Below are 12,476 nucleotides of genomic sequence, written 5' to 3'. Positions count from 1 at the left end.
AGGAGGAGGAAGGAGTATCAAGTATTTATTTTATTTATGTTTACCTCTTGCATTCAAGCTAAGCTTATGTGAGTTTCCCCTCCTGGTGCAAAATGTCTGTTAGCTTTTCTTTGGTGTTTATTTTCCCTGTATGAGAGCTTCAGTTTTAATTCACTCTACCAGGCCCTCTTTCTGGAGGTACCTGGAAAAAGGCAGCGTGCGGGCAGTCATTCAGTTCACACAGTGGCTCCTTTTCCAAGCTCCAGGCGACCTCTTCAATAGCAGTCCACTTTGTTCTCCTCCGTGTTCCCTGCGGCAGCCAGGATATCCTGCAGGAGAGACTGAGGATTCCTCTCCAGGTGATCGCTGCTCACATCCAGAGCCCTTCGCAAACCCTCCAGGTCCGTGGATTCTAGGATCAGCAGCAGCCTTTCCGGATCCTGGCAATCCTTTTCAGCGGCCTCCCCAGCAGGAAGGCTCAGAGGAGGAGGAGGAGTCTCCGTAGGGACGTCCTTAAGCCCAGCAGCATCTCCTGCCGGTGACGATTTCGACCGGTGTTTGCAAAGAGCGGATTTCAGGGCCAAAAGGACCTCGCAGGCCTTGAGCGCCACCGGCCTGTCGCAGTCCTGGAGGCCTCTGAAAAGAAAGCCAAACAGTTTCACTTGGCAGAAGAGCCGCAGCGTGTCGGCGAGATGCACTGGCATCTTGGCAAGCGACGAACCGGCCGAAGCAGAGCCCTCCCCGAGTCCGAGCCGGCCAAACGTCTGGCCGATGAAAACTCCCGCCAGTTCCAGAGCGCAAATTTTGACTTCCCAGTCTAAGTCTCCATCCGCAGCTTGAAGAGCTCGGGAAACGAACTGGGCCGGGTCCGCCGAGGCCTCGGGGTGTCCTTCCTTCAGCCACTCAATGAAGACCCCGACGACCGCTCGGCGAGGGAAACCTTCGGAGTCCGAAGACAAGATTTCCAGCAAGCGAGTGCCCCCGACACACACCTGGGGAACAAGTGGAGAGAGAGAATCTCAGAAGGGAAACTTGCCATCTCTATGTATGAGCCAGCAGTGTGCGGCGGCAGCTGAAAAAGCCAACGCGATCCTAAGCTGCATGAACAGAGAGATACAATCAAGATCACGTGGGGTACTAATACCACTCTGTAAAGCCTTAGTAAGATCACACCTAGAATCCTGCATCCAGTTTTGGTCCCCACACTATAAAAAGGATGTTGAGACTCTAGAAAGAATGCAGAGCAACGAAGATGATTAGGGGACTGGAGACTAAAACATACGATGAACGGTTGCAAGAACTGGACATGGGTAGTCTAGTGAAGAGAAGGACCAGGGGAGACAGGATAGCATCTTCCAATATTTGAGGGGCTGCCCCAGAGAGAGGAGGGGGTCAAGCTATTCTCCAAGGCACCTGAAGACAAGGAATAATGGATGGAAACTGATCAAGGAGAGACTCAACCTAGAAATAAGGAGGGATTTTCTGACAGTGAGAACAATCAACCCATGGAGCAAAAGTTGCCTTTGGAAGTTGTGGGAGCTTCATCCCTGGGAGCTTTCAAGAAGAGATTGGACTGCCATTTGTCAGAAATGGTGTAGGGTTTTCTGCTTGGGCTGGGGGTTGGACTAGATGACCTACCAGGTCCCTTCCAACTCCGTTAATCTGCTAATGTAGAGAAATGGGGAGTTAAAGGCCCAGCTTGCACACAAGTGTCGTACCTCTTTGGTGTTCTCGTTCCGTTGGACACCAGGCATTTCTGGGCCAGAGTGGGCCAGGAGGGAGAAATGGCCCCAGGTCTTCACGGCGCTGGCACGTACGTAGCTGTCGGGGTCATTCAGAAGATCTTCAAGATGCACGGGCAACTCTGAAGAAAGCAGCTCTTGCCAAAACCAGTCTAGCCCTGTGTAAGGAAATGGCAATGCTAAAATATAAGTACCATATTTTTTGGAGTGTAAATACGGCAACTACTCTATTATGTTGAAGAATTCCCCCTCTATGACTCTAGAACGAGTGCAGAGAAGAGCAACAAAGTGGATTAGGGGACTGGAGGCTAAAACATATGAAGAACAGTTGCAGGAACTGGGGATGTCTAGTTTAATGAGAAGAAGGACCAGGTGAGACATGATAGCAGTCTTCCGATATCTCAGGGGCTGCCCCAAAGAAGAGGGAGTCAAGCTATTCTCCAAATCACCTGAACAAGAAGCAACGGATGGAAATTTATCAAGGAGAGAAGCAACCTAAAACTAAAGGGAAATTTCCTGACACTTAGAACAATTGACCAATGGAAAAAACCCTGCTTTCAGAAGCTGTGGGAGCTTCATCCCTGGAAGCTTTCAAGAAGAGCCTGGACTGTACTCTGTCAGAAATGAAGGGTAGGGTCTCCTGCTTGGGTGGGGTTGGACTAGATGACCTCCAAGGTCCCTTCCAACTCTGTTCATCTGTATCTTGGTGCACCCCTACCTCTCAAACGCTTCATCGCCAGGCTGAGAAACTCCAAGGAGGAATCGCGTACTTCCCAGCTAGGGCTGCACAAGTGTTTCCGTAACACCTGCAGCGCATCTTCAAAGAAAAGGAGAGAAAATTGTAGGCTGGAGAAATTGGCTACCCCTTTCTAATCCCCCTACTCGATGCAGGTCGAACGGAAGAAATAATACTGGCTTGAAATCTTAAGCCTTCCGACTCGAAAAGTTAAATATCAGAACTGCAAGGAGGAGGAGGTGGAGGGGGAAAAAAACCACCAACACAATATTGGGCAGTTAGCGTGGATTAGCTGCAGAGACCCGCCTTCCCTGTCCTAGCACTGCCCAGATGTGCTGGCCAGCGCCATCCCCAAACATCTGCAAGGTTTGAGGAAGGCCAGAGTAGCAGATTCCTTTCTGAGAAGTTAGCCCAAGCTCGTGTGCGTCTTGTCTTGTCATGCTATTTGCACCTCTGAGAAACTTTCGGTGATGCTGGAGATCGGCCAGGGGGACGGAAGATTGCAAGGCACACGGAAGCCATTTCAGGGTTCCTAGAAGGGCTTTCTTCAATATCTGGAAGGAAGTGGAGACGTATTTATTATTACAACGGGTAGGGCCGCAGCCTTGTGTTATTTGTAAAAATAGGAAAGGCAGCGTATAGCTAACTAACTACTGCATTTTTCGGAGTATAAGACAAGATTTTGAAGAGGGCAAATTAAAAAAAAGGTTTTGCACCCTGCAGACCTTGCAAAAATGGCCCATTTTTCGTGAAAACCGGCCCGTTTCTTTGTCAAAAAAAAAGTACATGCATAGCCTTTAGGAGGCTTATAGAGTGCTCCTCTATAAGCCTCCTAAAGGCCCATTTTTCACTCATTTCTGCCCTCCCCAGCCCCCAGGAGCACTCTGGAAGCCTCCTAAAGGCTATGCACAGCCATTTTGGGTGAGGGGGCAGGGTTTCAGGAGGCCAAAAATGCTGTATTCAGATTTTCGCCCTCTTTTTTGATGGAAAAAGGTGCATCTTATACTCCGGAAAATACGGTAGGTAACTAACTAACTAACTCCAGCATGTTGTGGCCTGTTGGCTGCCGGACCCTCCAGTAGCCGAATCAGAGGAGGAGGAGGAGGGTTAGCATCAAGGCAATGTGGGAGCTCCGAGGGGGAAGAGGGAGTGGAGCTGGCAGAGAGAGAGAGAGAGAGAGAGAGAGAGAGAGAGAGAGAGAGAGAGAGGCAGACAGACAGAGCCTAGGCCATCCTCAGATGGAGAGTCAACAGCTCGCAGGTCTGGAGGTGGCTGATGAGGAAGAGGAGGAACAGCTGGGTCCCCTGCCAGATGCACAGAAGGCAGAGGAAAGGAGAGCAATGGAAATCTATGGGCCAGCCCTTGGGATGGAAGAGCCACCACTCTCCCAGCAGAGTTGATATACCTCTCTGGCTTTTATTCTCATTTCTCGTCCAAATGAAAGGCATCTCCCCACCCCCACCCCAAGCAACAAGTCCTTAGTAAACAAGAGGCTTTTGAGAGAGGAAGCCCTGGGGCAATTCTCCACTCACCACAGGACTGCTGTCTGGACTCCGTAGATATGCTAGGAGAACGTCAAACACTTGCAGCCTTTCTTCATCGTGAATTGCCGCTAAATATAGAGAACAAACCTTTTTTTTGCGGGGGTGGAGGGTGGGGGTAAAGTTTTTTTTTTAATTTTTGAACATACACCAATATCATCAATATCATTGCATAAACAGTGTGGCATCCGAGTATCGTTCATTTCACAACCAAACCAATATTAATGCAAATACAAATTAATACATTAGTAGTAATTTTCGCTGATTGACAAGCTCAGCGCCTTAGCCACTGAGCCACCGCGCCCCACTGTTAGAACGGCATGATTTATTTAACTACACCGAACAGACAAAATTCGGCTGTTTCCATAGAAGCCTGGAAACCATAAGAGTAATCAAGCGTTTGCTCAATTATTTATAACCCTGTCCCTTTAAATAAATGCTATAACAAATTGTGTATTGGCAGTAGCTCCAACGGAAGAAGTGGGATAATAAAAGCCTCTTTTCTGGCCCTGGTTTATGAAACTTCTAATCTTGACACTTAACGGCAAAGAGGGCAAGTGAGAAACGTTTATGGATAGAATTCCGGGTAGGGTTGCAATCCTTCGGCAGTTGGGTATCTAACACAAAGCACAAGACTTACTTACCAGCCCATCGCGAGAGTACTCCCAAGAGGCTGAGAGCTGCCCTCTGGACCCGAAAGCTGCCAATCAAGAGGTGGCCTAGTGGAGCTCCATAGGAGGAGGACACATCCTGGCCAGCGCAAAGCTGTAGTATGGTCACGACGGAGCATAACAAAGGCTTATGGGGTGACTCCACGGCCACACATGCCTGGGGAAGCAACAGATAAAAAGGTGAAGGTTCCCCTCGCACATCTGTGCTAGTCATTCCCGACTCTAGGGGGCGGTGCTCATCTCCGTTTCAAAGCCGAAGAGCCAGCGGTGTCCGAAGACGTCTCCGTGGTCATGTGGCCGGCATGACTCAACGCTGAAGGCGCACAGAACGCTGTTTCCTTCCCACCAAAGTTGGTTCCTATTTTCCTACTTGCATTTTTTACGTGATTTCGAACTGCTAGGTTGGCAGAAGCTGGGACAAGTCACGGGAGCTCACTCCGTTATGCGGCGCTAGGGATTCAAACCGCCGAAGTGTCGGCCTTTCTGATCGACAGCTCAGATCAGAGGTGTAATTCTGAAGAGGAGAGTTTCTCAACCGTGGCAACTGTTAAGTTCTGTGGACTTCAGTTCCCAGAATTCCACACATTACGGAGCAGAATTCACAGTCAATTAATAAGAGGGACCAGCCTTGGTTAGAACCGCCTGCTCTTTTCTTACCGTCTCCTGGATCTCCTCGAGGTGAGCCATTGTCTGACACAGGAGACTGGTAGACAGAGGAGACTCCACAGAGGACGCACCTGAAAGCATGGGATGAAACGACAATTTTCAGACCAAAGGCACTTTCGACACGGCTGGACAAACCTCTGCAAACAGGAGAATTCCCACGCATTGACCCTACAAGGCCCTGAGGCTGTTCTAACCCAGTCGGTCTCTTTTTCCCTACTCACCCCTTCTGTCTAGCGCAGGAGCCCCCAACCTTTGGGCTACAGTCTACTAATGGGCCCTGAGAAGTTTGAAACCGGGCCCTGGAAATGGCCAGCAAGCACACACGTGCAATGCACATCCTCATTTGCACAAGGTGACTGCACGCTTGTCCCTGTTATGACCCAGCTCCCCAAACACAACAAACCCTCTGACGTGAACACAAAAGATTCTTTTCTTAGGTGCATCGGCAGCCCTGGCAAAAGGTTTATCTCACAGGCTAACAAGTCCATCCGGCAGGGAGATGAATATTGTCTGCCCCACTTATTGCTCTCCGCCCCGCCTTTTATCCCCAGAGCTAGGGAGGGGCTTCGCTAGCAGCGGTGGCTCTTCTGTCCCAAGGACCGGCCCATAGATTTCCACTGCTCTCCTCTCCTCTGCCTTCTGCGTATCTGCACGTCAGGCACTGGACCCAGCTGTTCCTCCTCTTCCTCATCAGCCACCTTTAGACCTGGGGGCTGTTGACTCTCCATCTGAGGGCTGACGGACGGCCCAGGCTCTGCCCCCGTCCGTCTCTCGGCCAGCTCCATTCCCTCTTCCCCCTCGGAGCTCTCAGGTGGCCTTGATGCTAACCCTAACTCCCACGCCTTCTCCTCTGATCTGGCTGCTGGAGGGACCGTCAACTGACAGCCCACAACACTGGTTGCAACCTGCAGGTGCACGCTGGCACAATTGTTGCTGTGGGTGCACGTGCCTGTAAGCCACTTGTGCAACACTATCCCCTTTCCTCCCTCTTCGCTGGTCCGCAAAGCCAGAAACATTGGGGAACTGCAGTCTAATGGATATGGGTGTTACTTAAGACCATGTTGTACCACTCACTCGGGGAGGCAGCTAAGGGATGCGATGTGGCTCGTAAGATGCAGTCCATCGGCTGGAGCAAAACAGCCAAACTCTGGGCTTTGATGGCCTGTGGGCTTGAAAGAGAGAAAATATTGGCTCTGTGTGCACGAGATTAGAGCTTTCCCTTGGTTTTACGCATGTCCAAAGTTTGTTTCGCAAATCAAAACCCCTTCAACCTAAAACCACACAACATGCCGACATACACACACCCTGCTTCAAATTATACGAGCAGCACGTTACTTTGGTTTAACTTGCAACCTGAAGATGGCGAATGAGACCTCGTCAAAACGTTGGCAACAAAATGTTGCCAAGACAATCTCAATCTTACACGGGAAAATACCCAAATACAACAAGACCAGCACACGCACATGAATGATAGATTAGATAGATAGAAAAATAGATAGAAAGATAGATAGATGATAGATAGATAGATAGATAGATAGATAGATAGATAGATAGATAGATAGATAGATAGATGATAGATAGATAGATAGATGATAGATAGATAGATAGATAGATGATAGATAGATAGATAGATAGATAGATAGATAGATAGATAGATAGATAGATAGATAGATAGATAGATAGATACAGATAACTATTCTAGGAATTCTGGGAGTTGAAGTCCACAGGGCTTCAAGCTGCCAACTGCATTAGTTCATCCGTTCCTACCATGCCTCCAGTTTCAAAAGTCCGTGTGCCAGAGAGCCGACCTGAGCCAGGCTGATATTCTTCAGGGCAAGGGCCACCAGCTTCCAAAGGCTGCATTCATGGGAGCTAAATGCAGGAGACCTATTGAAGGAAGAATGACCTGTTGAAGAGCTGGCTGCTTAAGTGCCTGCAAAACCTAAGGCAGCCGCTTTATTTCTCTTTCTCTCTCTCTCCTTCAAATGCAACGAAGTGTTCAGTTGTTTCCCTACTTGTCTCATTTTTTGTACTGAGCATCAGAGGTTGAAACACAAGACCCTGCAGTGTAGGATCAGCCGTGAGGGACAAGAGCAACGCAAGAAGCCTACGGACAAACTCTATCCTGCCACCTTAACCACTTCAGTGCTCTTAAGGAATAACCTATGGATTGTCACCCTATTGGGTTGTAAACCAATGGGTGTGCCAAGGGTCAACCTCTTCTCCAAAGCACCCGAAGGCCGGACAAGAAGCAATGGATGGAAACTCATCGGAGAAGCAACCTAGAACTGAGGAGAAATTTCCTGACAGGGAGAACTGATCAGTAGAACAGAAGCTGTGAGTGCCCCATCACTGGAGGTTTTCAAGGAGAGATTGGACAACCGCATGTATGAAACGGTATAAGGTTTCCTGCCTGAGCAGGGGGTTGGACTAGAAGACCTCCAAGGTCCCTTCCAACTCTGTTATTCCCAAAATCTCACCAAGAAAACTTTTATGGATTAATCCATGCAGCCGCTCAGAAACCAAGAGTGACCCACACTCACATAAACAAGTCATTATGCCTAAAAGAACAAATGAATAAATGATGGTGGTTTTGAGTCAGTGTGGACTCCTGGTGACTTCCTAGACCACCAGGAAACCTGGAGAAATTTCCTGGACAGTGGAAGGACTTCAGAAATTGTGGCTGCTCCTTCAAAGGAGGTTTTCAAGAAGAGATCGGACAACCGTATGTCTGAAATGATGTAGGGTTTCCTGCTTGAGCAGGGGGCTGGATTAGAAGACCTCCAAGGTCCCTTCCAACTCTCTCTTTTGTTAGTGGAAACACGGGACCCGAACAGACAAGAACAACGCAAGGACTCTATGAACAAACACCGTCCCACCGTCTTCATCAATTCAGGATACTTAAAGAACGACTCACGGACCCTCTCTTACCTCGCCATGCTAAGGAACAAATCAACCAACCAGGGGCCTGCCTGGATGGGCTCTTCCATCAGGAGCGCTTCCGCCGTTTCTGCTAGGCGTGACCACAAGATTTCGGTCCAGGCATCCTGGCTGTGTTCAAACAACGTCGTTAAGAGCTTCAGGGAATGCTTGATCCGGGACGAAGAGCGGGACCTGAGAGCCTCCTCAACACGGGCCACCATCATCCGCGCACAGGCCGGCCAATCGCAGTCCTTTGAACTGAGAAGGCGTGACGGTTCGGAGGCCACGGAGAAAATGAGCAGGCGGGCAAGCAGGCGGTTGGCTCCCGCAGCGATGAAGAGGCTGGGGTCTCCTTGAAGCGTGAAGACCACATCCAGAGCTCCTGGGGGGACAGCAATAAGCCACGTTGGCAAATTTCAGGAGAAAACAGCTATTTTAAAGAAGAGGGGTGGGTGGGGGTCAAGCTATTTTCCCAAGCAGGGGTCACCCACCTTTCGGACATCAGGGACCATTAAATTAATAATTCTAAATCCCGCAGACCACTAATATGATTTTTTTTAAAAAAGATAAATAGTATTTAGTGCAATATAAAACATGCAAATAATTTCTGCGGACCACAAGCGTTTTCCCAGTGGCCCACGGACTACCATTGCTCCAAAGCACCTGAGGGCAGGACGAGAAGCAATGGGTGGAAACTAATCAAGGAGAGAAGCAACTTAGAACTAAAGAGAAATTTCCTGACAGTTAGAACAATGAATCAGTGGAACAGAAGTTGCCTCCAGAAGTTGTGAATGCCCCAACACTGGAAGTCTTTAAGAAGATGTTGGATAGCCATTTGTCTGAAACGGTATAGGGTTTCCTGCCTAGGTAGGGGGATGGACTAGAAGACCTCCAAGGTCCCTTCCAACTCTGCCTATTCTATTCTATTCTATTCAAAACTCTCAAGATGCTTGGATTTAGAAGTGAAAACAACATTGTAATTATTAGGAGTTGGGTTAAATGGTATAACAACATTTCTTTTTTAAAAAAATCTTTTGATTGTACTGCAGTATTATCACTGTATGGGTCAGAAAATAATCTTTTAGAGATGAGACTTTCGAACCAAGGACATCCGTTTTTGTTAATACAAAAATCTCCTAGGCTCCAATTCTTTGTCGTAGGCAGCCTCTAACGCAGTGGTTCTCAACCTGTGGGTCGGGACCCCTTTGGGGGTCGAACGATCCTTTCACAGGGGTCGCCTAAGACCATCGGAAAACACATATTTTTGATGGTCTTAGGAACCAATTTTATGGTTGGGGGTCACCCCAACATGAGGAACTGTATTAAAGGGCAACGGCATTGGGAAGGTTGAGAACCACTGCTCTAACGTGTCACTTACAGGAGCAGAAACTGGTGCCCAGGTAGTCCTTGACTTATGACTGGTCGCTTAGCGACTGCTAGGTCACCAACTGCTGCAAAGCATAAAGTTTGTAAAATCGGGGGTGCAGGCCTGTGTTTAATGAGAGGCACGGCTTACACCATCATTCTGGATTCAATTACAGTCCTAAGTCAAGGACTACCTGTATGGGATCCAGGATAGGAAAGTCGGTCTTGTTGTGGCAGCAGTTTCGGACAGTGAGGAGGTTGGGGAGGGAAGATGGGCCAGTCCTGGAGTCTGGGGAAGGCTCGGACGAGGGCTCTGTGTCGGAGGCAGAGAGGGGCTCAGGGCCCAGAGTCGGACATCAGCGAGGCAGAAGAACAGGAGGAGCCTGTTCCCAATGTGCACATGCACAGAAGGCAAAAACAATTAAGGAAAAAGGGGGCGACTCGGGAGTAAGGCTTGGAGATGATTGGCCCCTCCCATAAGACATAAAAGAGGAGCAAACATGAGCCTTTGCAGGAAGCAACTTTTGTTCATTCTGGTCGGTTTAAACTCAGAAGCTCCGTGTGACTCTGTGCTCTGGTTGGCCTTGAAAAACTAATTGGCAATTAGGACTCTGGCAGCGTTTCAAGGGAGACAAAGGTGGGTGCTTATCAACATTACCCTGAAAGACTTTGGCAACTCGAGCAGACGTCTGTCGGACTCTTCACAGACTGTAAATCATTACAGGCAATGAATGACCCTAATTCACAGCTGTTTAAATTAAAGAGGGGGTTTTGAGACCAAGAGTGTGATTTATGCTTTCTCAGGAAGCCTCGGTCAGAACAGGTCTGGACAACCGGATCTTAGCGGATGGGAAGCCTGCACTTGCCAGAGTTGCAGAGGAACTGGAAGGCGCTGTAATGTTGCAGCATGACGAAGGCTCCTTGCACCCAGCCGCTCCGAATGGTCATGTCTTCCCAGAGTGGGCTGCCCAGGGGACCCGCTTCTCCAAAGGCTCCAAACACCACCTCCCGTTGCTGACGGGCGAGAAAAAAAAAGGAACCAAGAGGGCAGCTTTCATCTGGAATCAGGAGGCTTCTCTGCTTTACTGCCCCTTACCTTTTCCTCCTGGGTTAAATTTGTCTACGTTTGAAATGAAATTCTAAGGTTTGCTCCTTGGGGCAATGCCTGGGAAGAGGAAAATGGAAAAGAAGGGAGGGGAAGAGAAGGAAGAGGGGAAAGGAGAGGGAGAGGGCAAGCGGGAGAGAGAAGGAAAGAGGAAAAGGGAAGGGAGGGGAAGGAAAGAGGGAAGGGAGGGAGGAAGAAAGAAAGAAAGAGTTGCATTGCCAGTTCCATCTCTTCCTGCTCTGTTGTAAACATTCAAATGGGTGTCTCTCTCTCCCCGCCACCCCAGATTAAACGAAATCTCCAGTTTTTAAATAATGCAGAAGAAAGGAAAGAATGGCAGGACATTTTTTTTTCTCCCCTCGCTCGTTGGAATCGATTCCTGCACGTCTGACTAACCTGCAGATGCTGGAAGCTGCTTTCGGAAGCGGCAAAGATGCCCGTGAGCCTCAGGATGAAAGACAGGAGGACGGGATCAGGTTCCCCTTGCTTCAGCACCGCAAGGATCAACTCGATCAGGCACGGGTTCTCTTTTAACACCCGCAAACCAGGCCCTAGAGGGGGAAGGAAAGAGGGGAAAAAATACAGGTAGTTCCCAATTTAATGCCAGTCCAAGTTACGGCGGCCCTCTACTTATGACTCGGTTTTGACCACACATACACACTGCGATGTGATCGCATTTGGCTTGCTCGGAATACCAGCTTGCATTTGCAGCCGTGTCAGGCGCCCTGCAGTCATTAACCTCAATTTTTGGCAAATTATTTTTGCCATAAAATGGTGTTCGTTTCCCGTCTCTGGCAGAAAACACCCATGCAGTGGTCTCTTGATCTCTGGGAGTTGGAAGTCCACCCGTCTTAGAGTTGCCAAGTTTGAAGGCCTCTGGCTTAGACGGATGCTAAAGGAACAATTCCAAACTTTAGAACCTCAAGCAAGCCAACGGGATGACACCCATGCTTCGATTCTCTGGATGCCAAACCTACTCTTTGCAATGTCTCCATCGCTTGCCCTCCTCTAGCATCCCAAGGTGGGGTTTTTCCTGGCAGAACCCCCCCCCCTCATTCCCCCAATGCAAAGCTAAGGGCCAACTCACCAGCGCTGGCCAGAGCCTTAAACCAGTCCAACAGTTTTTCCAGGCACGTGTCGTCCACCACCGGGTGCCCGGGATCAGCCAGGACGGCGCAAACGGAAGGCAAAAGCTGGGAACATTTTGCATCCATGGGGAGCCAAGAGCCTCGGCGGGGGGTCCTTGCAAAAAGAAAAAGAGGCGAAACCCCAGAAAGAAAAGGGAAAAAAGCGAATATTCAGAGTTTATAGAGAGGCTGCTTAGGTTCCCCGGTGGGAAACTTTAGAAACTTTTTTAAAAACTAAAGCTCCCACTGCAAGCTAGGCTGACACCCCCTGTTTGGTGAAGACACGCGTCCGCCCCGATCGTCTGAATGTCATCCTGTCTTTTTCGCGCAGGGAATTGAAGCAGCGTTGCTGGGGAAGGGGCAGAAAGAGACGACCCGGGCTCCAATGGGGACTTCCAAAGGGAGGCAGAGGGGGAGAACCCCCTGCAACAGCCCGGGATTGCAACAGATGCAACCCCGGCCAGGCTCCGCTTGCAAGAAAAAACGAGCCTTGCAAAGTGAACAGAGAGGTTGCAACCAGCCGCTGCAAACTCGTGCCTGTGAACTACAGGGGCTCAACTTCTCTGCGCAGGCGCGGGATAGTCCCCGCCCTCCCCGGCCCGGGCATGCGCAGAAGGACGAG

General features: G+C 49.5%; 1 protein-coding gene across 1 annotated transcript; it reads right to left on the bottom strand.

Annotated features, from left to right (window-relative positions):
• On the bottom strand, positions 1-12,383 carry BRAT1 (BRCA1 associated ATM activator 1). Its single transcript, XM_081965827.1, has 13 exons — positions 11,815-12,383; positions 11,124-11,278; positions 10,489-10,636; positions 8,267-8,639; positions 7,103-7,222; positions 6,410-6,504; positions 5,327-5,406; positions 4,643-4,826; positions 3,990-4,069; positions 2,909-3,011; positions 2,440-2,538; positions 1,698-1,879; positions 1-971 (listed from the first exon to the last, which is right to left on the bottom strand). Exons 1-13 carry the CDS (start codon positions 11,939-11,941, stop codon positions 255-257), a joined length of 2,463 nt encoding a protein of 820 aa, XP_081821953.1. The 5' UTR covers positions 11,942-12,383; the 3' UTR covers positions 1-254.
• Between the last annotated feature and the right edge of the window lie 93 nt (positions 12,384-12,476).

Source organism: Natrix helvetica, assembly GCF_964273705.1.
Source record: "Natrix helvetica genome assembly, chromosome: 13".
In the NCBI taxonomy this organism is placed as follows: Eukaryota; Metazoa; Chordata; class Lepidosauria; order Squamata; family Natricidae; genus Natrix; species Natrix helvetica.
This window is presented reverse-complemented; position numbering and strand designations above follow the sequence as displayed.